At 39.9% G+C, this 26,131-nt stretch overlaps 1 protein-coding gene and 1 long non-coding RNA gene across 3 annotated transcripts; both read right to left on the bottom strand.

The window, feature by feature from the left end:
* Positions 1–6,648: 6,648 nt before the first annotated feature.
* LOC133208982 (uncharacterized) lies at positions 6,649–10,257 on the bottom strand. Its single transcript, XR_009724545.1, has 3 exons — positions 9,496–10,257; positions 9,323–9,365; positions 6,649–6,770 (listed from the first exon to the last, which is right to left on the bottom strand). It is a non-coding gene; the product is annotated as an uncharacterized LOC133208982 (long non-coding RNA).
* A 1,773-nt stretch (positions 10,258–12,030) lies between these two features.
* DUT (deoxyuridine triphosphatase) lies at positions 12,031–21,736 on the bottom strand. 2 transcript variants are annotated; one of them, XM_061347345.1, is made up of 7 exons: positions 21,680–21,736; positions 20,996–21,158; positions 20,054–20,145; positions 18,943–18,987; positions 13,777–13,851; positions 12,803–12,873; positions 12,031–12,377 (listed from the first exon to the last, which is right to left on the bottom strand). In XM_061347345.1, the coding sequence occupies exons 1-7, from the start codon at positions 21,684–21,686 to the stop codon at positions 12,321–12,323; spliced, it is 510 nt and encodes a 169-aa protein (XP_061203329.1). In that variant the 5' UTR covers positions 21,687–21,736; the 3' UTR covers positions 12,031–12,320. The 2 variants fall into 2 exon arrangements, with proteins under 2 accessions (XP_061203329.1, XP_061203328.1); XM_061347344.1 differs by lacking the exon at positions 21,680–21,736 and adding an exon at positions 21,494–21,612.
* Between the last annotated feature and the right edge of the window lie 4,395 nt (positions 21,737–26,131).

Below are 26,131 nucleotides of genomic sequence, written 5' to 3' on the forward strand. Positions count from 1 at the left end.
CAGGAGAGCCAGAGAGGGACTTTTTACAAGAGCATGTAGTGACAGGACAAGGGGGAATGGCTTTAAACTGAAGGAGGCAGAAATTCTTCCCTGTGAGGGTGCTGAGGTGCTGGCACAGGGTGCCCAGAGAAGCTGTGGCTGCCCCATCCCTGGCAGTGTTCAAGGCCAGGTTGGATGGGGCTTGAAGCAACCTGCTCTAATGGAAGTTGTCCCTGTCCTGTGTCAGGAAGTTGGAACTGGATGAGCTTTAAGGTCCCTTCCAATCCGGAGTAGTCTATGATTCTGATTCTTATGACCCTGGCAATTAAAGGTAGTTAGCAGCAAACTGGCTGGTGTGAACATCTGCAGGCAATAATTACAGCCTGTTCTCATTCCCCTACTTTGTGAGTTTATGTGGTATTGTTGAGCTGGCTGGTGAAGAAAACATGATCAGCGTGGTCAGGATTTCAAGCTACTGAAGAAGATGCAAGTAGGTCCTGTCTTCTATTCTAAGCTGTTGAAAAGATAGCTGGGCAGAAGTCTTTCTTTGCAGGTTTTGAACCAGTTTAGTTGCTAAAAGAGTATGAGAAATAAAAATGAGTCATGTGAAGCCTAAGTTCAAGGAACAATTCAAAAGACCCTTCTCGCTTAGAAAAAGATTAATCTGATTTTCTAAAACTGAAATGATTTCTTAGGGAGAGCTTCGTTCTACCAGTTAGGCATGTAGTGGGAAAGGAATTGCTCTTGATCACTGCTGGTGTTTGGTTTATGGGCTGAAAACAGCAAGTGAGAAGGCATATCCAACCTGAGAATGACATTCCTCAGTCACAGTAAGGCAAACAGTGCTTTGCAGTGATAAATCCCAGCTTCTCTCCTCTCCTTGGCCTGTTCCCCACCAATGGGGAAGCAGCCATGGCATGCAATTCACTGACAGATTTCAGAGGGCCCTAATGTCTATATACACTACATGTTAAAGGTTGCAGATTCCCTTTTCTTTTTGCATTATGCCTGGCTGCCAGAAGGGGATTTAGTACTTATTTGTGTGCTGATAATTAAAGTGTTTGTGATACTGAAGGACAAATCACCCTCCCCTGGAAATTAAGCAGTCATGCTACAACCTCTTGATCCTTAGTGAGTATTACATTAGTCAATTTGTGGCTAGCTCAGTAACTCGATAGCAGTGAATTATGCAGTTATGTGGGAACTCTGGTTTTTGGAACAGGCTGATGTTCCCAAGCTCAGGCCCAGCACTGGTAGGGTGTGTCATCTGTGGGAGGCACTTAGCGGAAAGAAAAAGCTGCGAAGCCAGAGTCTAGTGCTTTCTGGAGGACAAAATACAGCAGCAGTATTATGTTAGGGTAAGAATGGGAACAAGCGGATTATTTCACCACCAGAACATTTCTCTGTAGTGGGCAACTGGTTGGTTGAACAGGCTTTCCATTGACACGATGTTCAATTACATGTTTTACTAATGACTAGTTTAGGTTTAGATGTGAAAGGTTTGAGAGTGGACTTGCACTGACTGATGTCCTGCCTGTACCTGCAACTCCATGCTTGAAAGTTTTACAGGACCCAGTATAGGTCACTGGAAAAGACTATTCCATTTCTTTGGGGGATGAATGAAAGAAACTAATCCTGATTTGTGGCAGAAGCAAGTCTTAGTCCTGGCGTTCACTTACACTTGTGCTGGATTAGGGTAACTGTCAGAATCTTAGCCCTCCATGTCAGTCCAGACTGAAGGAAGGAGGGATCACATCTAAGGTCCCATGACTCAAAATATGTCTCTTTGCACTCTAAAAGTAGTTCTGTTGTTAAACTCCAGTCTGAGTGCCACTGAATTCAACAGTCAGGCTCCCACTGTGTTTTTGAAAATTGTAGTACCTTCAGTCCTTACATACCAGCCTGGTGCTTCTTCGTGTTTTCTAACACATTCACAATTCAAATTTATTCTGGAAATTAGGGACAAAATTGGATTGTGATAAAGCCAAGTAATAACCTGCTGAAGTCATAGGGAAAAAAACAAAAGATACCAACAACTTGTTACCAAGTGCCAGACTCCCTTCTGCCTTGCGTACCTCTGCAATTTGATTTCCTAAATATCAGGGATGTTGGCCTGTGTGAACCCCTTACAGTCAAATTGCAGCTCTGGAGAAGGTTTTCTCTTCAGGACCACTCTGCAATAGATGGAAAGGTCTGGAATCTAAGATACCTTCCTAAGCCACATAGTGAGGTGCATTTGTGTGTGTGTGTGTGTGTGTGTGTCCCTGCATTCCAAGAGATAGAATGGTATAGGGTGTTTTTTTATTTTATACAATAGCAAAAAAGATGGCTTGAATTTTATACTTAGTGATGTAAGTGAACACTTTGTAAGAAGTGCCTGAATTATTGTATGGCTGTGTCCAAGGCTACCATATCAAACGAGTCTTTCAGAGCCAAGATTCTTGTCCAAGAACCCACCCAAAATTTTACTGTATGTGGTATGAAGCAATAATGGGACCCACTGATTCATCATTTGATGAAACCAGGAGTGCCCAGTATTGCCCAACATAAGGTTACATAGGGCCCTAATGAAGTGTTTCTCTTGCATAAAAGGGAACAGATGGAGCCAACCTCATGAGAAACAGAGCTGTGACCTGCTGTGAGTTCCCATTGGGCAAAGTTTCTTTCAGATCTGAGAAGTTCCTCCAGCTGAGTCAGAATATTCCTCTGGTACCACCATGCCTCTGCAGGCTAGATATCTAAATTCAGATCTGGGTTGCTGTAGGCAGCATTCTACCATGTTTCATTTAGTTACTGTATTGGCAAAGTATCTGTAGACTTTGCAAACTGCTGGAAACCTGACTGCTAGCTGAGGAGCTCTGCTCCACAGACTAACAGAAATTGTCCACAGACTGGTTCTGCCCTCAAGGCTTGTGGTGTATCTCACATAGGCAGAGTGACAAGACTTGATTCTGCAAGTTTTGGATGAAAAGAGGTATTTTGAATCTTCCTGCTGTACTTTGAGCTAGAAATGTAATTGTGTTTGCCCTAGAAGTAACCTGGTGGCAACAGGGTAAAGTAGAAAGTCTGGTGTTTTGACAGAGAAATAAATGTGAGAAAGTGGCTCTTGTGAGCTTGTACCAGTCTTAACATAAGGATATGGTGTACTGAAGAGAAAGTACGCTTCTGACAGTAACAGACTCGGTGTAGAAAAGAAATACTGACAGGTTTGCTGCTGAGTGAGGATTTCTAAGTGTGTTCTTGCATCTCTTAATGAGCTAGTCTTCAGGCCAGAGCTTATAAATCCAAACAATAACTTGGGTAAACAGTACAGTAAGTGGTCATGTACTGTATTTCTTCTGTGCTGAAGTACACAGCATGCTGACATCCATTCCAGTTACTATGTATTGATCGCAAGTGTTTCAGGGAACCTGAAGGGCTGTGATAAACAAAACTGGCATGATGGGGCATGTTCCCACTGGCATTTTTGTTGCCTGTCACCCCATACCGGTATTGTTTGTTCAGTGGTGTTCGTTATTCTGAGTTCCAACCCAGATCTTTGTTAAAGCTTCCAGGAAAGCAACAGCACAGTGGATGTCAACAGGGCCTTCAGCATCAAAGCCACAGAATAAAATTATAGATGGAAAAGACCCGTTAGGTCATCTACTCGCCCCATCAGCCAGTGCAGGGCTGTTCACTGTGGTGTGCTTTTTCCCTTCTTTGTCTACATTAAGCCAAAGGGGTTACCACAGCTTCCCAGGAGACTGTGACATAGCTGACTAGTCCTTGCCCTTAGGAATAACTTTGAGTCTGTGAAATAACAGAAGCATTCTATGTTTAATTTTGGTGGAGGAAAGGAACTCTGAGAGCAGGACCCTGAGCCTTATGACTGTATTGTATCTCAGATACAATTCTGTTCATCACTTCTTCTATATAGATCATATGAGGCTAAGTGTGTCCCACCCCACAGCTGTCTCTTTCAGTAATTATTCCTTAGACGTATTTTGTCATCTTTCAGTAGTAAGTAGTGCGCAAACCATGAACAATTGCATTTCACTTGGCAAATGTTTGGAATTTGCCCTAACTAGTGTTTGAAGTGTTTTGTCTGACTCTCACTCCTTTTAATTGTGCCAAAGTTCTTTGGCAATTGGTGATCTGATATCCCAGAAACCCATAAAAATTAATTCCAACATATTTTCTTTAGGTGAATTAAAAACACTCAACAGATGTTTACTAAAAACAACTGCATTTATAGATACAGGACTCCTGACAGCTATTGATTTAAGACTTCCAAATGTTTTCATTCAAATCCCTTGGGCACCTACTGTTGATAATTTGTAACTTTCTGGCATCTTGGTCTCTTGCAAGGAAATGCTTCAGGCCAAATATCTGTGCTTTTTGACCTTGGGTATTGGGCATTAACAACCATAAATCCAATTATTTTTTTTTTTCAGAGGGAATAAAATACTTCCATAGCTATTAAAACATGAAATCCTCCATGTGCATATAAACTGAAGTTGACTATGGTGATAGTTTTAAAGCAATGCCAGTACCCTTGGTATTCTGATGAGGGCTACATCAGTTTCACAGCTCTCAGCCACTGAAAATTTTATCTAGCATGCAGGATAACTTTAAAAATGCTAATTGTGGAGCTATGGAAGGCCATGACAAGTACCATTTTGTGACTGTTTGAGTTGCGCTTCACACAATGCGTAAGGATTCAGAAAAAGCCTTTGTCTGACACTTTGGCTATGGAGAAAAGGGGGGAATCTGAATACCCAACATGTCTTTGTTAGCAGTTGGATGTCACTTTCTTTTGTTTAGCTTTGCACAGCACTCTGTGTAATGTACGAATATAATAAAGCTTTGCCAGCAACAGCACCAGACTTTATGAACACGCACAGGCCAGTGAGACTATATAATGTACTGTATCATAAGGCAGCAGTAGAAGAGGCAACCTAATAGACCTGATGGAGTTGTAACAAAAGGGTTTTCCCTAGGCTACTGGCATATGCTTTATAGTGCTAAACCATGAATTTTGCTCTTAGGCATTAGAATTAAAATCAGACCTAATTTGTAAGCATTTTTCCTTAGCACCAGTTAAATAGACCTTAAATTATTTCTCTACTGTTCATTAGAACTAAGCAAGTTTCACATGAATCTTCCAACCTCCTATTTAAACACTCCTATCATTGCCTGCTAGCTGATGGTGCACCTGGAAAATGAAAGTTTGGCAAACCAGAAGGCAGAGATCAATAAGCAAAGGCATGAAGGAAAAACCATCTTATCCAGGGAGACCCTAAGGGATCATAAGGTATGAATTAAGCCTTGGCTTTCCCCACATCTATTCTATTTGTACAGTAATAAACCCCAGTATCATTCCTAACCCGGGTTAGTACCAACAACACAGTGTCATGATTAACAATCCTACCACAGCCAGACAGCCATGATGTCAATGTTGTATTGTTTTTTGCTAATCTGTGGCTCTAGAGGCACTCGGTGTCTCCAACAGCTCCAGTATATTGGAAGCTGGAAGAGTAACCAATTTGCTGGGCAGATGTGCCTGCATGCTGCGTTATCAGTGCATGTTGTTGCGCACCAGCCCAACACTGAGAGGAAGTTGACTCTTCCAGACAACCATGGCCATGGCTTTGCATGAATTTCTTCAGCCTGAATGCCAGCTTAAACAGAGCCTAGCCCTCTCCTCATCCAACTGTTCTATTGTTTTGGCAGCTACCCAAAATTTCTTGGAACAATTGCAAATGAGTAACAATTTTTCATTTAGCTTGTACGCAACCCTGGCATCAGTGATCATTTGCATGTTTTGATATATACATAGCCATGCCCTCGACACATGTTCTGAGCATTCGAATAACAGACTTAAGGAGTAGGGGGACAGAGGTGGAGTCCAATTTGTCATTATTGTTATTAGTGTAGGTTCTTACAGTTTTAAAATCAACTTAATTAACAGAAAATAATGATGTAAAAATAAATAGGCAGGTCCTGTTGGCAAACAGGTGCCCAGGATCAGACAGGACTAAAAAACCCAGAATCCTGTAGACTACTCAGAAGTGCCTGAGCTGTATTCTGCTCAGTCTAGGCTGTCCCAAAAATGCTAAGCATCTTAAAGGCTATCCAAATAAAAGTAAATGCAAACAGGGGCTACTTCTCCTACATAACAGACTTCCAGCCTGCTCAAGATACAATGGTGAAAGCTTGCGTCTTTGGACTATTAGTGAGGCTTACCCAGCTGGCATTTGGGAAAGTTATGAACAGCAGTCTGGAAGTTCTGTGCAGGTGACCTGAGGTGGGACACAATACATGTCATGCTTCCAGAAATATGAAGCCCTTTTTAAAGCTGCTTTTAAAGCCTCTCTCAGCTAGAAACTGGTATCAAGATGTACAGTGATGCACTTAGGTGATGAATTATGTTCTGATAAAAATAGCAGTACTTAGCTGCCACCCTGGTGAAGCAGTTTGGCTTTTAATCTGGCAGCAGTCTTCCAGGCAGTGAGGTTTATTCCATTTTTTCCTGGATAACTTTTAATATTAACCGTATCAATTAAACTAATTAAAAAAAAAACCCAACCCTAAACCCCTCAAAAAAAACCAAAAACCCACAAACCACCAAATCAACCAAAAATATCCCACCCCAAACAAAAAAACCCTCACCAAGATGATGAGTCAGTCTATTCTGACTCAGCTGTCTCCTCTTCATATCCAGGGGGGGCAATGAGTTTTCTCTGTTGCTGGACCCATGATTTGCTGGCATTGTCACAGCTTCTTTTTCAGTTTTCTCACAGTGCTAATGCCTTAATGCAAGTTAAGAAAGGTAAGAACAGGACTGAAACAACATACCTTTTCCCCTAACAAGAACCTCCTCCTTTTCTTTAAGACTGCTGCCAGCCTATATATTGCTATGATACAGTGTCTTAGGATAGAAAAATCACTCTTGCAGAATTTAAATGGCTTGACTTAGCTGTACTACTGACAGTTTGGCTTGCTGCCAGCAGTAACTTCTACATAGAAGCATAGGAAAGTGAGACTCATGTTTTGTGTTTGCTGCTGTGAAAACCTGACAGTGGTGTTCCTTGATGTGTTACTGCACCCTAAGGAAGGATACCTGCAATTTGGCAGTGGCCAGGGTGCAAGCTAATGACAGCAAGAAGGTTGTGGTCAGGACTGAAGTGTATTAGCAAGGCAGCACTGGATACTACACACAGCCATGCTTGCTAGACATCGCACAATTAGCTTGGCTGCAAAGGAAAAAGCAAATTTTCTTCCAACTAGGACACATAGTTATTTTGTCTTGGACACTTGGAGACAACCTTTCAGACTAGGAATCCATAAACCACAAAATACTCATGTTAAAAGAATGTGGCCGAAGGTACTACATTCATGACTGTTTTTTCTTTTTCCTTTTACAAAACAAAAGGAAATTGCTTTGCTGTAATCAATAGTAGTCAAAAGATAACTTGCTTCAGTTTGAGGATATCGGCTTTAAATGTTAAGGCTACAAGCAATATTAATTGATATAAACCTCACAAAATCTGCTACACAAATGTTCTGTAAAAAGCCAATGATTATTATTACATTTTTGTGACATAATGGAAGAAAAAAATAAAGTTTAAGGGAAAGAAGTAAGTATGCCTTTGCAGCTCACATGTTTGTTCAAGCGTATTTTACATGTTAAAATACAGCAGTTACTTTCTGGATGAGGGTTCTCAAGTTATTAATCTGTCAGGTTTTCAGAGTTGGCAGGGTAAAAGGTTCTCTTGCTGTCTTCTAACAGAGAAAAGGGAAAGCATCATTTTGGTGGTAAAGAGCTAAAATAACTACGAAGTTAATGGAGGGAAAGTTTAGGAAAATAATTGTGTTAATTCTCTTCAGCCCTGATCCTGCAACCTTTTACCATGCATGACATTCTTTGCTCAGCAGCAGACCCGGATTTACACTTTGCAGAATCACATCCATACTGACGTAGAGGTTGCCAAAGAGCTGTTGGTGAGGGAAGTGCCATGTGTGCCAGTTCTAGAAACCAGTAAGGCAGCACGGTCTGCTCTATATTTTCAGAGTTTTGGTACCTCACATAAGTAGGTGCGAAACACTTGTATCTCTGGTTCTTTTCTTTGGAAGTGCAGTCATGTGCAATCAGGTGGAATAAGTGTGCTGATAATTTTCCTTCAGAAATTGTAATGGTTAGTGATGTGGACACTTTTCTTTTTAGGCAGAAAACCATGAGGCACTGAAGCAAGCATTCACTTTTCTTGCACTTGAGGTCACAAATTTATGCAAGTCAAAAATGTTGGGCCTGCCAAAAACATCATGCTACACTCCACCAAATAAAAGGACACTGTTATTCTTACAAGGAAAGGTTTGACAGGACAGGAAATAGGCAGGGTCATAGAAGTTTACTTAATACCGAAACTTATTTAACCATCTTTAAGCCAAAATACAATGATAGTTATTTAAATAAAAATTAGAAGGGGAGGAGGAAGACAAGAATACAGCAGCACCAGACTGTGCTATTACGGGAATAGCAACCAATACAGAAACTAGAGAACCTTAATAAAAAATCATGTAATTTGGGTTACTATACATCACCTGCCTTTACTGGGTTAACACATATTAAGTAAGGTTTAATTTATGTCCTGAACTTACAGCAAGAGGCATCTGATTTGGAGAATCCATTGCCATTTACAAAGATATACACTACTTTCATTAAAATGCAATCCTTAAGGAGACTGCATTCCACTTAAAGGACTAGCGGAAGGAGGACTGAGAAGAGAGTGAATATGAAAGATAGGAAAAATGTTGCTGTTCATTACAATTTTCCATTTTTGTTGAAGCGCAGCAGGAGAGCAAAGCCACAGGCTTCTCTACTGCTCTTGCATGCCAGGAGGGATTATGCAAACACTGCAACCACCCAACTCTTATTTAAATTATAGTCATTGTTCCCCCTTTAATGGTTATACTTTTGCCTGCTTTCACTCAAATATTGCTGCATCTTGCTTTCTGCCAGCATAGTCCCAATGGGAGTCATCAACTCTTAATTATAGATGAACAGATCTTTTTTCAAAATACCTCCTGGAAAAAAAAAAGTGGAAGAGAAAGCAAACTTTAAGTGCCATCTAGTGGCTTATCTACTAAAAACACTGAATAAATCCAACAAAACATGACAAATGGTTCATATAGTTGTAGCTGAACTGAGGAAGCAGTGCTTAAATTCATGACTACTTAAGACCAGGTTAACACTTCGGGGAACCAAGAAAAGGACTAAAGACCAATGGTATCATTGCCATAATTCTTTTTGCTTTTGCCCCTAAGTTGGGAGTTCAAACGATAGGAATTGTACAGTGATCACCATTCCCTTCAAGACCCTCACCAGCTTATCAGCTTCTGGCTTTCTAAGGAAATACCAGTCGTATGTATTTCAGTCTAAATCAGAAAATAGAACCTTTCAGATCTCGAAACAGAACCCAAGCCATAGGAGTGAATCAAGCATGTGAATTCAGAAGTTACTTTCTCTAAATTCACCTGGGGTTGAAGGCCAGATTTTCTCTCTCTCTGCTTGTAACAAGTCAAATCCATTCCTAAAAGAAAGGGAGCAGATTGTCAGTTAGTAATATCCTTTTCATTTCCCTGCAGGAAAAAGGTATTTTCTGCTGTAGATGAGAATTCCCAACAAATTATTTTCCCACTGCAAAAGCTTCATGTTCCATTTACACAGGGGACATCCCACAAGATCATTCCCCAAGCTTTAAGAAACTTCTTTTGGGAGGTATGTCCCTTCTCCAACAGTAGCTTTGTCTGAACCTGTTCAGTGATAATGGAAAGCAGCCCAGCATACCTATTATTGAATGTAATTCTCATTTCGTTTTTTTGCAAATAGCACTATACTTTGGAGCTTTACATCTCTTCAGTTTCATACCTATAGTGAGCCCTGGGGATTACACCTTAGTGACACGATTTGGACACAGGAATCTGTCTGGATAGAACTAAAATCTATTCATGTTCATGTCTAGCTTCTCAGGAGGTTGCTTGCTCAAGCATGTTCAGTTTTTCATTGAATTACAAAACTAATTTGCAACTAATTAATTTAGGGAGAAGGACAGATCTCAGATATAGTAATGAACAAGATCCATGTGTTTCCCAGGTCTCTCTTCTTTCTGCTAATATAAAGATTTTACACATTCTGATTTCTGTTTAAGAGGATCAAGCATGCTAATTAAAGCTTAAAATGTACCAGAATAAAGAGGCAAAATTTAAACCTTGCTGAAGAAGTGCTGTTTACCTTTTTTCCCCTTGCTTACAGGGAGAGAGGGTGATCTTTATGAGTCAGAGACAGGGATACCTTCCCAGATACCAAGATCAAATACTTTTGTAGCATAGGTAATATTAATGGAAAAAGGGAACACCAAAATAATTTCATACTAATGAAATTCTGGGACTTTCTTTAAAAAAATGGGGGGGGGGGGAAGAGGCAGCATAGTTTGAACCAGAAAACGGCAAATACTGTTGTTAGAATTCTCTACTCATTGCCAGTACAAAAAGTTTCTACAGATTTCAGTACAGACTCTGGTCTGCAGTAGCAAGTATTGACTTAAGAACTTTCAATACATTGGTATGTAATTCTTGTTGCTTGGTTAGAAATATTTCTCTCCTATAGATTTACTCCTCTTATTGAAGTAAAACCCCAACACTAAAAGGAACTATCAGAATTTGTTACCCTAGTGCAATGGTTTGATGCACAGGGAGGAGCTCAGTGTGGAGGTGAGCTTGAAACCATTTATTGCATCAGATGAAGAGGCTTTTCCAGGTACTACTGGCAAGAGCCTTGCAAAAAATCTTAAACTTATTTCATGGTTCTATAGGCAAGTATTGAGAAATGGTGGAATGAATCTCAACTATACCAATTGTCAAAATAAGGGAGCTTTTTTTGGTAATGACACTTAGTCTGTATGCTGACAATTTAGAGCAGGCATGGATTTGTAAATTTCAGCTTCTTCCTTGTGCATCTGAGATAGCTTCTGAAACAGTGCTTTTTTTCCTAGCAAATACCATCCCTTCCTAAGTTAGAATGTGAAGTATTACTTTCAAAATGGAAACAAGATCAGTTTCCAACAGGTACAACAGAGGAGTATCAACTTTTTCCTTGTAGCTTGCTGTTTCAGGTGAGATCATCTTATAATATCTTTTAAGGACTTTCATCAGTGTATTTACTGCTGTTTTTTTTGCTTTGGAGATAGAGAGGGAACAAAAGAGGAGCCTAAACTTGCTCTCAACTTACTGCAGCTAGAGAAAAACCTTTTACATAAAAGGATAACAGTTATTTTAAGGTCTTTTAATATCTCTTGGTAATTGAAGTTCCTTTTGGCAGGTTATAGAACAGAAAGGGGGGGAGGGGGAATACATTTGAGAACATCACAGCCTTTTCTAATCCTTTTCTATAAAGTGGCCAAATACTCAACTCTTTCCTTTTGTCCTTCTCTTGTGTGCATGTTCTTCCACCTGAGAGTCTGAGTCATTAAGGGATTCTTACACTTAAAGAAGCAATCAGGTTCAGGACAAATTCCAAAAGAGTTCTATGTTAAGCAGTCAAAACAGAACTGAAAAAATCTGTTTGTGTACTGCTTCAGTAATTCAGAATATTTCTTCCATACAGTGACTTATTACTGAATTTGTCAACACGTATTTCGACAGCATATTTCATAGCATTTGTTTACTATGTAAGTTATTTCCGGATGACTTGTGTTACTTAGCTCAATCGAGAGCTGAAAAAACAGCTGTTTGAGGATCAGCGAAGGATCAAAGACAGAACTTTGGGTTTGAACAGAAACACAAGTATTTTCACAGGCTGTAGAAGATGCAATATTAAAGATCTCTGCCTTTTTCTGATTTAGGGGTCAGAGGGGGAAGTCATATTGATACCTGCATTATCACTGATCTGGTAAGAAATAAACCCTCAGCATGAAATACTGAGCTACACAGAAGATACACTTTTAGAGGACTAACACAAACTAGCACGGGAACAATCAGCCATTTTAATTTAGGTGAGTAAAATCAAATCAATTAATTTATTTTTAAGTTTATTAGAGCATAATCAGAACATAAGCAATGAGTTCTTATTACCAAAGACTGTACATCTAAAAAGCAAAAATAATACATCAACCAATCAAGTTAGTCATGCACATTTATCCATAATGCAGATGAATTCACTGCCTGTAAAAAGGGACAGGACAAATACGCAAAAGTCTGAATGAAACTTTTTTTTTTACATGTACATCAAAATCCCACTTCTGTTTCATATGAAAATTTAGAAATAACTTAAAAAAAAAATAGAATACATATTCAAATAATTTTCAGTTCTTTCCAGTAGAACCAAAGCCACCTTCACCACGTTCAGTGTCATCCAGAGCCTGAAAGACATCAATTATGGTAAGTTGGTTTAGTGTCTTAACTTCCCTTTTCTTTCTACACAACAGATAATGTCTATCATACAGGAAGGTATGTTTACTCATAACAATAGGTATAATTGAGAAATTAAACAAAAAAAAAATGTTGTTAAAGACTTCAGAATACCTTTTGTACAAGTTTAAACAAATCCTACATTGAGAGACAATTGTTTATAAGGTATACTGAGTGTTTCAAGTACCTGTTAACTCTGAAAACTACAGGAAAAATCAATATAAATGTATGCAAAGCAACAAGACTTCTACTCAAGTAGCAATGCTATTACGCAGTTTTAAAGCAAAGTATTTAGGCCATAAATCTCAGCTTCTATAGAGACATATACAACTATTAATTACTGAAAATTGAGAAGTATTTTCTTTTGACAGCTTACTTGAACTTCTTCTAGCTCAGGATAGTAAATGCGTTCACAGATGAGCTGCGCAATCCTATCCCCTTTTTTGACTGCAATGAAATTAAAATATTATTAGTTGCTTCAAAAAGTAAACCAGCAATAAAAAGCTTAGACAATCCTCTTTTGGGAGTATCAGAATGTACTGAAGTGCAAACACTTATGTGAAACATAGTTAGGCAGAAATTAATAGTAACAGAAAAATACAGGATAAGATAAACTTGTTTTTAAGTCCTTTTAAGATGAAGTTTCAGGAGCAGTACCAGCTCAAGGCATTCCCCCTCATTCCTGCTGACACCCATACTGTGGTATATTAAGTGTCTTTATGCATAAATACTGTAGAGATGAAGAGAGCTCTATGTATGATGTAACTCCTTGTGTGAACTAGCCCCAGGAACTGATTTCTATGGGGGAAAATACCCTGAACTGATAAAAGGAAAACAAATTTTCTGATTAGCAAACTGGTTCACAGAACTGCCAGAAGCAGCTTGTGCTGTGAAGTGACAGAAAAGGCTGCAAAACCAGTAGCCCTGAGGCTTAAAACTGACTGTTTGCAGAGAGATAGCATGATTAAGGGAAAAATCATACCTTTATTATTCATGTTTCCAAGGATCCTGAGAAGTTTTATCTAACATACTGATCAGCTAAACGTTTGGCCTTTTTTTTGTGGAGCAAGAAAGCAGCTTAATAGAAAGCTGCGCTTCATTACAGCGCATGAATCTGGAGCTTAGCTGAGTTGGTCTGGTATGGTGGTGATGGTGTGTTTTGGGTTTTTTGGGTGGTTTGTGGAATCTTTTTTTTCTTTCTTTGACAGGACATTGTTAAGTTTCTATGGTTTTATTAACTGTAAGAAGAATATTCTTCTCAGCTAGCTGCAACTCTTCAGAGACTTTTAAAGAAAAACTGTTTTCTCAGTCAGATGGCTGAAAACAGGCTCTGCCAAGCTTAACACTTACCTTCAAAAGTCTCCTTGCCAAAGTTGAAGAGTACCACACCAACGTTTCCCCTGTAATCCTCATCAATAACACCAGCTGTCATAAAGAATTCAGAAGGATAACCAATTAATAAATGTTGTTAGTATAATAGGTAAGTAGGTTAGATAAGGCTTAGATTAGCAGATGATTGCAGTACCCTGTATTGACATCCTCTGCACTGTTCATGCACAATTAAACAATACATATGAAAAACCTGAAATATCTAGAAATGCTAATCAGTCTTGCAAAAAGAACGGAAAAACACAATCACATATCAAAAAATGTTTTACTAGCATACTACTAATTTTAGTTGTAATACACTATCTGAAATCAAGACAGCTGGACCAAATTCAGGCTCCATTTGTTCTGCTAACTTCAGCTTTTTGCGCGTCAAGCAGAAATCTGTTTTTGAACTCTAACATTTAATTTGAGAGCTATGGATTTGTGCAGACCAAATCCTGGACCTCAGGCAGGGTAAAAGAACAAAAGCTTTAAGAAGTTGTCATTCAGCTACATTCAAGTATAAATACTGTAAGAAAAGCCTGCTCTTACATTTTATTTAAGTATTAATATATAGTTCAGGAGATTATCTATGAATACACATTAAAATAATCATATTCTGCTTCTTTGGAGTTTTTCTCCAGATACAGGAAGCATATTTGGAGTAGGAAAACGAGTTTCTGCCTTCTTGCAGACTAAAGTATGCATTTTGAAGTCTCCTTGCAGTAATAATTCGTATTCTACAATTACATGTCATTCCAAGACTCCCAGACTATCACACAAAGTACTACCTTTAGAGATTATAAACCCCAGAGGAAATCGTAGCGTGACTATACCTTGAAGTTTTAATGTTTTACCACAACAGACATATTTAAGAATAGAAAACTGAGGTGTCTTTTTTCTTCAGGTGTGTGACAATATTGTGGTACATATGGTCCACAGTTACTGTACAATGTCTGCACTAGTTCTAGTGTGAAAAAGGTATTTACGCAGCTCCTTCTGTTGCAATGTTATAGGTTAATCAAATCACATTTCTGAAGAGCTTCCTAATTAAGGTGCTAGTAATACTGGGAGTATCCCGAGTTCTGGATATTTAGAAAAAAAAACCCGGTTTTCCAGTTAACTCGCAGGTATTTAACTGCATGCAATTGCTTGAAGGGACCCTAACTACAGAGCACTGTCAGTAGTAACAGTGCACAATACATAGAGGTTGGTGTGCGTGAAAGTTTTCAAGAAAAATAAAATTATTGAATGTAACATTCACTTCAGCTGATTCAGAGAGCTTGATGTACAGAACCTACGTGCACAGGTCTCATGATGTTTATTTGGTTTAGGTTAGACCAGCCTTCAGAAAGTCAACTATGCCATCAGTTACACTGAGGATCACAGGACACCACTGGTGATCACAGATTCCTTGCTCAATTTCTACCACAGTTCAGTGTTGCAAATGAATACTTAAAGTATTAAAAAAAAAAATCCTACATGCAAGTGTCAAGTGTATAAGCAAAAAAGGCTGAACTATAAAATAATAACATGAAAATTTTGCCTTCTTATTTCTAGGGAAGTGCTTATTCCTTCCTCCTTTCTAATATATCAGAAAACTTACATCCCTTACATTAATTGCTAAATCAGGGGTGACAAAATGTGTTTGCTAAAGGCTGCTACACAGATGATTTGCTTTGTTTTATACAACAGTAGACACTGAGTCCATGCTACATGGATGCATTACAAAGAGAGAATCAATAAACTTGTAATAGCAGCACAGATAATTTTATGCATCATTCAAATTCTGAATTCAGTTTCCTGTTAATTTGGTGTATTTGTTCATATGAGGCAATCAGCTGGAGAACTGGAAGCCAGAGTTCAGATTTGGCACATAAAAAATTAAGTACATATGCTCATAAATGCATTAAAAAAAACCCCCAAAACATTAGCTCTTTGGTTTGTCAAATTAAGAATTTATCCATTCTCAAGTGTTTTTCTACAGCTAAGACAACGTTTTCCTAGACCATAAGATGGGATATATATTGCTATGCATTAAAGATTGATAATGGAATTTGCTAATTTAAAATAACGATGGACAGCTTTTTTTCTTTTATGAGACAGTATTCTACTCTGAGACAGTACTCAAAACTGATTCTATTACTAGTTCTATTCAAATAGAAATTATGATTTTATATGTATAAAATGTACCAATTAAAATAGTATGATTAGAAGAAAGTCTTGCCTATCAGTTGTTCCAGAATTATCTGAAGAAAATTTATAAAACAGAACAACTGGGGCTACTTGAAGTCATTCTAAATCAGCTTTTCTGCCTTCAGGTTTCTGGCAGTAAGGAAGTTTTTTTCTACATAATGACAAAAATTGCACTTGATGTATTGGTTAGTGCTCAACCACTAATGAAACTTCTTGATCTACCAGATGTTGCTGCTATTTTCTGGGAGAGAAAACTCAAGTCGTATCTGAAACTTAACTTGTATTGGAGTAACTGGAGCTTAACAGAACTTTAGTACTTCTACCCTTTGTTAAACCCCAGAACTTTTTTTTTGTTAGTTTGGTTGGTTGGTTTTGTTTGTTGTTTTTCCCTGGAGTGTTGCAATTGATCTATGCTGATTTACAATGAATCTAGTCAGATGCTTCCTCGACTTTTAAACAATAGCATTAGCACAACCTCAGCTTTATGTATAGACACTAATTTTACAAGTATTGTTGAAAAGGCTGTCATCAACAGATACCTCTATAAACAGACACCAGATTCGTCTGATCACCTATTTGACTACTGCTAGAGACTGGCTTTCTAGGACTTGAAAACTATCAGACAAGTAAAGATGGAAAAGACAGATGAATATTTCTGTGGCTGAACTGAAAGCCATACTGAAAACTTAAATTTACTTGTATTATTTGCTAGAGGGGAAAAAAGGCTCTCACTACAACTCTCTAATTTTCTGAGCTTAGCTATAAAGTAAACACCTTGCAGTAGTTCTACAGATTGTACTGGATGTATTTTCTAGCAGACAAGAATTGCACTTTCTGCACACTTCTGAGGATGAAATATGTCCATAGGATGCAGAGAGAAAAAGCAGGCTTCTTCCTTAAAAGCAAAGCTGATACAAACAGGACTTTAAACAATTAGAGTTGAAGTTATGTATTAAGAAAATAACATTTAAAAAGATGCGCTGTGGCCAAAACAATTAGTCTCATGCTGGGCTGAGTGGCTGGTGTCTGCATGGTGTCAAAGTCATGATAATTTCAAATTTCATTAAAGGCACAGCTAGTTAAAGATTTTGTGAAATGAATTCCCTACCAATCATTTTCTCTTTAAATGTATTATACCTCCACTGACGTAGTCTTACGAAGTTTAACCATGTGGATTTTGAGTTCAAATTTCACTATTTGTATTGAAGAAAGAAGAAAATATAACCTAGGAAGACCTGATGAGTTTTCCCTCTGTACAGGGTCACAGACTCGCTCTATGTAACTGGGTGTACTGGCAAAACATATTAGCATCCTTGGCATCATGTTATTCTGGAACAGCAAGTTGCAATAAATATACACATCGCTAACAACTAAGGCACTAGCTGTATTGGGGGAAATAATCTAAGTAATTTTTGGAAAAAATCATGCATTGGAAATGACAGTCTGACATTGTTTTATTCTGTCAGAAGTTTGGCATATTACTTGCTGGGAAAGCATCCACACCTAGCAGATGTGAATTCTGAATATATTCTTGCATGATCCCAAATGTTCTCCCTGATCCTTAGGTCTTCTGGCAGTGTATTTCTACTTAGATGGGTAATGCCCTCATTGTGACAAAAATACTTCTGCAGGGTAAGTAAAATGCTTTTCTTGTCAACTTCCATTATAACTCAAATTATAATGTGCTTAGAAAAAATGCATTCTCTCAGCCACTCAGCACTTCTGAAGATATATCCATTAGATGCATCTTCTTTACATCATCACATCAGAAATGTAGTTTTGAGGTTTTTTTCCTACGCTATTGTCAGAAAAATTAATTGCTTAGGGGTTTAGGTGTCAGAACACATTTTATTTAACTTAGAACTTTATTCTTGTATAATTAGAACCATGTAACATGCATTTAGTGCTAGTTAAATTGCTGTGGTTACATCTGTGCCCAGAATAACTCTGCAGTCATTTTAGTGGTGACAACTTCTGTGCAATGTAGATGCCATTTTATAATACAATAGTTAAAGAGAATCTGCCTGTGCTCTGATCAGTCCCACTGCAGAAGTGGAATAGAACTTTCAACATCATTTACTTCATGTTGCAGTTATATGGCAAAAGCATAGCGAGACTTTCATGAAGGCCTCCTTATAGATATGCCTGTAACAATTGCTTTTGAGGAGATATCTGTGAATTTCTAACAAGATTAATGAGAAGCTCAAAATATTTTAAAGAAACACCCTGTTGTGCAAAACAAAGCTATTGGTAGTACTGAACAAAACACCCCAAATAGTAAAGACTTGTAAAAGTGGGATTTTAATTTTGTTTTGTTTCAAAACACTTTCAATTTTTAAGTCAATTAATATAAAAATTTATGACTTTAAATTTCATTTGCTTTAAGTAATTTGTTACATTTTCATCAGTAAGAGTAAACTAAAGCTCTTTTCATCCTCATAATCAATTATACCCACAGTAATGGTGTATTCCAGTGCCATCTTCATTCCTTTTGAATATTGTTACTATTCCCTGTGTAAAAGAATATCTATGTTTTATTGATTTAATTCATTCAGATTATACACTGAACAGAATCACACACTTTGTCAAAATGGAGAAAAAATGTAAAAAGTCATCTTTAAAGCCTAAATCAAAAACTAACTTCTATGCCAGGCATTGCCTACAAAAACACAATACTGTTTTTTGGTTTTGGTCTGGTGGTTTTTTGTTTTTTTTGGGTGTCTTGTTTTGGGTTGGTTTTTTTTTTCTTTTTTGAAAAAGCAGTATTTTTCTAATTCAGCAGGTCTTAAAATAATTACGATGCAGTGCCTCTATGAGGTGTTACCCACCTACCTCCTTTTGCCAGACCACCACTGAAGCTAGCATTATTTATTTGCAATGTTACAATGTGAAATTAAGGCACTTCTGCAATCAAGGTTTACAAAGTCTTAGTGAAAAGAACAAAAATCTTACCACCAACGTCTATGAAGTGCTTTGCAGCTAAACCAGAACGTGGTGCTAGAAAACAAGAATTGTTTTGTAAGTACAATAACTTATTTCTTTTAGAACTCTTATACAGTACTTACAGGTTACATAGTACGTTTACACAGTCATGGCAGTAAGAACTGTTTCCACAGACTTTCTAAAATCAACATGATTTTACAGGAACTATTGTGTTAATGTACGTATTAAACAAAATGACAGCTGCTACAGGCTACAACAAAAAAGCAATCTATCTTTAAGTGATATAAGCATATCTTTGTTTAGACCACCACGTGCATAGTAGGTTTCCCCAAGGTAGGCAGCTGCAACAGACAACTGTCTAATCTTGGTTTATTTTTGGCGCTACCACCGGTTTGGCATAATCTCAAAAGATTATTAAGTCAATCCTTTCAAGTGATGATGGAAAACAGTATTTGACAAGAATTTTTACTAAGAAATAGACACAAATTATGTACAGGGCTTTGTTTTTATTATTACTTAACCTACTTTGAGGTGCTAAAACTCACCTTTCTTCAAATTTTTCTTTGGGAATTAGACACATGCATTTTCCTTTCATATGAAAGAACACACAAATTCTGATCATGCTCTTACATTGAACTAACTATTGTTTGTTGGTTTTTTTTTAAAGAATTTATACATAATTCAGAAAAAGAATGCACAAAACTAACACAGTATCTTGCCAGGTTCTCTCAAGTATTCTGTCACAAAAAGTAGTCAAATTCTACTATACTAGTACTCTTACTTCAGGATTAATTTTTAAACACTCAGGCATGTGTTTTCTGCATGTCCATTATCTGTTGGTCTTTGTGATTTGAATTCTGAAACTGCAGAGAAATAATGAACTCCTGAATATCCTATTAAGTTGTATGTAGATTATGATTCTTGCTAGTTTTTTTTTTGTCATCTGACATACAAACCTCAAGTCTATTACAAAGCTTAATAATAAATTATGCAGCCTGTGAGGCTTTTTTTTTTTTTGTGTAAACTAATTATAAAAGTTTTAGGCAGAACTGAAAGGAGAGGATGGTGTCAAACCAGTACTACAATGACTCTGCAGCCTTTTTATAACCTGTTTACTTACCTACTCGGCCATAGCATCCAGAAGGAAGTGCAACTTGGATGTCTGTTTTCACTACAGCCTTTCCCATGGGTGGTATCTCACAGTCATAAGCACTATATTAAAGAAACACACACTAGTTTATACAGAGAGTATTCTGAAAATTTTCTCTGTAACTGAAATGTTTCCTCATGAAACGGACTTTTTCCAGGTGTATAGTGCATCACTGGAATAAGGGGGGGAACCAGCTGTAAAGGCAAAAATACTAGTGTCAAGTGTGGTGCAGCAAAGCTTCAGGAAGGAAGTTGGGCAAAGGAAAAAAAGGGCTGATTATTTTAATACTAAAAAAGGGAAGGTAGGAGTGGTCACAGTGGAGTTCAGCTATTGTGATTGTACCTGATCACAGAACAGTATGCAAACAGCCACATACCTAGCTGCAGATATTACTGACCAATAGTTATTTTAAGTTCAAGCAAACCCAACCTTAAGCCTGTACACAGAAACCCACGTGGTTACCAGCATTATCAAACTGCTACAACGTTCTTTGGCAGGTGGCACCCAACAGCCATGAGGAAAGCAGAAAAGCATAAGCGCTGGCAGGGAGGGCCACATGCACTACCCAGGAAGGTACTAGTTAATGTTGATGCCAACAGCAACTCAGGCTGATGTGTCAAGGCTGCATCGCTACCTGATGAACTCGGTGCTGCAGCATGACTGGACCACAGGTCTCTGGAAACAAAGGGAGAGGGATGGAGAAGCAAGGAGCTAACAAACAGGCCAGCTCTGGGCTCCCCTTCACTGAGTCGGCGAGCCTCTCCAGGGGGCTCTTCTTAGCATGAGGACCCTCAGCCGCCGGAGCTTCGAGTCATGGGGGCTCGCTAAGCGGGGTGGCAGCGCTTGTCCCCGGGAGGAAGCGGGCAGGGCAGGGACGGGCCAGAGCGTACCTCCCGCGGCGGGTACCCTCACCTGTACAGATCGTAGCCCGCAGCCCGAGCAGAACCCTTGGAGGGGGAGAAGGCGTTCTCGGATAGCTTAGTGAAGCGGAGCCGTGCGGTGGGCTCCCCGGGCACTGAGCCCTTCTGCCTCTTGCTGGGGGATGGCTGCAGCACGGCCTCGGAGGAGGGCATCGCTGGTAAGGACGGGAAGGCAATGGAGACCCTTCGTGAGGAAAAAGCCCGCGAAAAATCGGCGCAGCCCACTGAAGGCGGAAGCAGAGGGGGAAATCGCTTCCTCCCCTGCCGCTCTCTGCGTGGTGCACCCTCGCCACCCCTCGCTGGTGAGAATGGCCTCGCCCAGCTCCTCCTCAGCGCCCAAACCCTCCCGTCCTGAGGTGCCACTGAAAGCACCGGTCTCTTCCCCGTGGAAGAGTGGGGGCTTGCGGTCAAGGCGAGTCGTGGCCCGCCCTGGTAGCTGCTGGGCCGCAATGCGCCCGGGCAGCCTGTGCTCCCCCCGCTGTTCCCTTACTGCTCCAGCGGAGCCACAAGAACAGCTTCATGTTCCGGGCCAGCATAACGCCGCGCCGTGCGGGGCAGTGCCGCTGTCTGCCGCCAGGCGCTCCCCGCGGCGGTCCGGCGGTAACAGGCCTGCGGCGCGCAGGCGGAGAGCGGTGGTGCTCCCTTCTCCCCGCTTCCTCCCGTTCCCGGGCTTTACCTGTCATGTGGGGCGATGCAGTCCCTCCGCCAGTGGCCCGCCCCTGCTGCCGTCCGCGGGCCTTGTCGTGCGGGCGGACCCCGCCGGGCGTTTCGGGTTGTAGGGGGACGCAATTGAGGCTGCACGGCGGGCGGGGCCCGGGGCTGTTGCTGGAGCGTGGTCGTGTCACCGTGCTGCGGTGCCGGGGAGAAGCGCGGAGGCGCCTTCGGTGTGTCCGGGGCTGTTAAAGCCCCCTCGGAGCTGCCGCGTCCCCCAGCCCCGTTTTTGATCCGCACAGCAGGAATGTGTGGCGTATGACAGTGCTGCCCTGCGTCCTACTGAAATAACCTGCGCAAACAGGCACTGGCAGAAGCGTTTCCCATAGGAAGGCAAAACCGCTTCCCCTCCTTTGTCGAGGCTACACATAGCAAAACCCATCAATGAGCCACATGTCTTGTTCTTCAGTCTCACAGCAGAATAATTTAATGATTTCACCATCTTTGATGCTGGCATTGGCTGCTTGCTTTTGCCATCCCATCTATGAAAGATGCGCCTCGTGATCCCCTCTCACAGCCACCCCTTATCTCTTCCCCATAGTGACCCACATTATGTAGCTGCCGCCCCTACCCTTCACCTCCCCTCAAGATCTGCCCCCATGGCCACCCTTGCTCTCCCCTCATGATCTCCCCTCACGATGCCCCTCATCTCTCAGCTGCTTCTCTTGCCCCTGCTCCTCCTAGGCCTTGAGCACTCTGACGGCTGTATTTTTCTTCGTGCAAAGTAGCCACAGACTGGAGCAGTCTAGATGAAGTCAAGCAGCTGTTCTTTTAACTTTTTAAAGATTCAAGTGTATGTGATTGTCTCCTTGCTATGTTACATGTTTCAAATGCAGCCAGATGGCAGTGAAACCATTGCTACATATTGCAGTCCAATTGTGAAAAATATTCCCCCCAATTTAGGGTTTCTTTTATTGCCATTCTTCAGTCTTAATAGTGTGCACTGCTTGAATGGGGATGTGTATGTATGTATCATAGACCCATGTGAAAAAGCTGCTTAGAATGTTTTGTGAATTCTGAGGTAAGCCATCCACAGATTGATGTTTATAAGAATTTAAGTTGTATCACATGAATACCTAATTATAAATGGTTATACAAGCAGAACTTCATAGAGGTTACAACTGCAACCTGCCTTATAGTGTTGAGAAGGACTAATCTTATGAATAGTTTGGCTCAGTGAGGCAGGCTGGGTTCCAAACTGCATCTCTGGTATTCTGAAAGTCCATGAAAAATAGATAGGAGGACTCCTCCAAACATGTTGTCAAGGAGAAAGGTTTCAGCTGAGTGACACTTCTTTTTCCCACAGATCTTTACAAGGAAAACAACTGCTTGAAGTCTGGGCAAGTTTGCATGGGTCCTGGGAATGTGCTGTTTCTTCTGTAGATAAATAGTCCCTTCGTCAACATTCCTGCCTTCTTGATTGCTGATTAGTGTTGCTCTCCACTGGGCATTTACTCCTGCCTTTGAAAAACAAAGAGACAAACTGAAATTATCTGCCTTTTACCTAGATTAAGAGCAGGAATGGAGGCTGCTTTGTTGTGTGCAGAAAGAAACACAGATCCTCTCTCCAGGACAACAATCCATAAAATTCTCCCCACTGAAGTTTTGGTATTAGAATGAGCATTTTTTTTTAGAAGAAAACTGTGGCTTTAACAGACAGATTGCCCACCCAGTGTAACTTAGAACAGCTGTCTTTCTCACAGTGATTAAGACTTGTGATTTAAAAGGCTGCTGTGAGGGTGTTTACTTATAATGAAGCTCTATTTTTGATCGTGTGTTTTGCTGTACAGTGTGGGGGCTGTGAAATTTTGCCATTGCTTTTTACTCTGTTCCAGAAAAACCTTCCTGCTTTGTTTCATTTGAAACTGAATTTCCTTTGATGAAATTCCAACAGTGGCATGACTGTGGGTTATTGCTCTTGTTTGTGCAGAATGTGAGCTACAACTTGTTATATTTGTTTGTTGTTGTGCTGGCACAGTTACATTTTCCATTTTTCCTAGCAGAGTTAGGCCCAGTGTGAGATGTTCCCTCAGCAGAGCTGGCCATGCAGTCTTGATGGGCTACATAGCTGCCAAGTGGCCGTGCCAACCAGGTACCACAATGAATAGATGTTTACAGTGGTCTGACATATGCTGAACCACACTGTTACAAACAAGGTTTCCTCACCTGTAACTTGAGAGCTGAGCCACTCATTTGCAGCACTTTAAGGGTTTAGTGTCCTTCTGACAAAAGTTAAAATCTGGTTGCTGGGGAGAGAAAGATCAGGTCCTCAGAGTGATCCTAAGTCACTTCATTGAAGTCCAGTGACAGTCAAAACTGTGTTAGGCAGCAGCTTGAGGGACACCACTGAGCCTCAAGCTGAAGAGGCTGGGGGTTACTCAAATTCTGTTCTCCCAGCTCTGCTGGGAAATCAGGGACCTCTGCCAGAGAGCAGATGATGAACAGGTATGGGGAATTAAATGAGTCACTGATAGCTAAAGCTCTGTACCTGTTTGCCCCGTATCTATAACTTGAGTGCTAATTTGTGTTACCTGTTGCATGTCTGTTGCTTTTAAACTGCTCATTAATTGCTGAAACTGCTTTTGTCTTTAAGATCATGGAATTGTTTTGAAAGACAAAAGCTGACGAATGGCCAGGTTTTCTGAGAATGAAGGGTAGTCTGATACATTTTGCTTAGCCAAGAAGGCTTTTGGTAGGTCTTTTCAAAGATGTAGTGAAAATTTCAGAGGTTTCAGACTGGTGAATTTTACTATGCAAGTGACTGGAGCTTTGTAGTTTGTTATTATGATCATTAGGTTGAGAACTCTTTTGGGTGCAAAGTATGGTAGTGGCATACTCTTTGCACAGTGCGGCTTGAGCAGTTGCAGTTATTTATCTTCAGAATGTGATGCCTTTTTGGTTAGGTAGATTTTATACTTGTGCTATTGGGTTGCTGGTTTTAAAAATAAAACTAAAAAACAACTTTTGCCCCCCAAAATAATCTCTGTTGGGGACTGAAAACCTAGTAACAGTTGGAAGAAAGCTGTTCTGGAGCCTAGGTGGAGACACCTACTACCATTCCTAAGCACTGTGTCCGGAGGGGTATGTGACTGAGATGGGCAGCTTGCCAGTGGTTGCAAAAGGATTTAAGGAAAATGCATTCTCTGAACTGTAGTGAAATGCTTTCTGTGGTACCTGTTGGAGCTCCTGAAGGGAAAGATACGATTCACTGATGAGAGGAGCAACAGTGGATCATTTTAACAGGCCCTTAGGCACAAGCTTAGCTGTGCAGAGTGCTTAGGCTTTTGAGGAAGAGTCAAAATATTCTTTGCTCTTGCTTCATTGCAGTAGTATTTTCACACTTTAATGTCCCTAGTTGCCTTATCTACTCTTACCTGTGTCGTGGCTGATCAGATCAACCCTACATTATATAAACCTACAGAGTTGGTAGTGTGATACAAGCTCAAAATGTGCTAGACAGCTTTAGTCATATTTTTTTTCTAGAGATGTCAAACTTGTAATTAGAATTCAGTTACTAACATGGTGATTAAAATTCAGCAGTTGTTTTATGCATAATTTATATAAAAGAGGAAGTGTCTGTTACAGAGTGGGAAAGGAGGTAGGTGAACTAACTAATTTTTGCAAATGAAGTTGCAATTTACAATAGTCCACAATTAGTATGCTCTCCAAATTGGTTGTGCACATGCTTCGGAAATTGTGGTGAGGAGCAAGAAATAGAAGCTCCTAAGAAACTGCTGTGTTGAGATTTCTTGTGAATTTGTGGAAATAACACTTTAAGATAGTTAAGTGCTCTTGTGCCTAGAGTTTGAGATGCCCATTATAAATCCTAGCAAGTTGTATGGATACATCTAATCAGGCATGGTCAAAAAGCAAGGAGTTTACACAGATGTGCATGTTAGTACTTAGTTTTTGATGCTGTTAATTTAGAAATGTGTCTCTTGAGATTTATTCTTGTAATGCCCACATCACAAACAAGTGATATGTTTGTGAGACAGAATTGCAAATACTATTGAAAGTGCCATTGCTGTTTCATATTTTGAATTGCCTAGGTCCCCCAGATCAGTTTGGTTTGATGTTTCCTGTCAATTGAGAATTACAGTATTTTGGAATGTTTAGGAAAGAATACCTGCTAATGTACATGACTGAAGAGCTTAATGCAGGTGTGTAATTCTCCCAGATCCTTCTGCAGATAAGAAGTACACTCACAGAAGGCCTAAATGGAGTCTCCATAAAAGCTCTTCTTTGCATTGATTGTCTGAGTACCACATGTAGATTATTCCTGGTTGGTGTCAGGAAGTGAGATGGAAATGATGGTGGCAATTGCAATTCTACAAAGGTGGCAGGACCTGACAGCATGTAACAAGCTCCTGTGTTGTTGCTAGCATTGCTGTGAAGGACAAGAGTAATTTCCTTGTTT

Source organism: Neopsephotus bourkii, unplaced genomic scaffold (assembly GCF_033783945.1).
Source record: "Neopsephotus bourkii isolate Nb327-2 ecotype Australia unplaced genomic scaffold, CSIRO-AGI_Nbou_v1 NB_318, whole genome shotgun sequence".
In the NCBI taxonomy this organism is placed as follows: domain Eukaryota; kingdom Metazoa; phylum Chordata; class Aves; order Psittaciformes; family Psittacidae; genus Neopsephotus; species Neopsephotus bourkii.

What these genes read in the sequence shown, in the direction of transcription:
- DUT (XM_061347344.1), bottom strand. Translation starts at nt 21,539, where the DNA reads ATGCTGGCCCGGAACATGAAGCTGTTCTTGTGGCTCCGCTGGAGCA. An exon ending in GCACTTCATAGACGTTGGTG is followed by an intron (nt 13,852 to 18,942) that starts GTAAGATTTTTG and finishes TCTTTATGACAG; the next exon opens with CTGGTGTTATTGATGAGGAT. An exon ending in TGGCAAGGAGACTTTTGAAG is followed by an intron (nt 12,874 to 13,776) that starts GTAAGTGTTAAG and finishes ATTTCATTGCAG; the next exon opens with TCAAAAAAGGGGATAGGATT.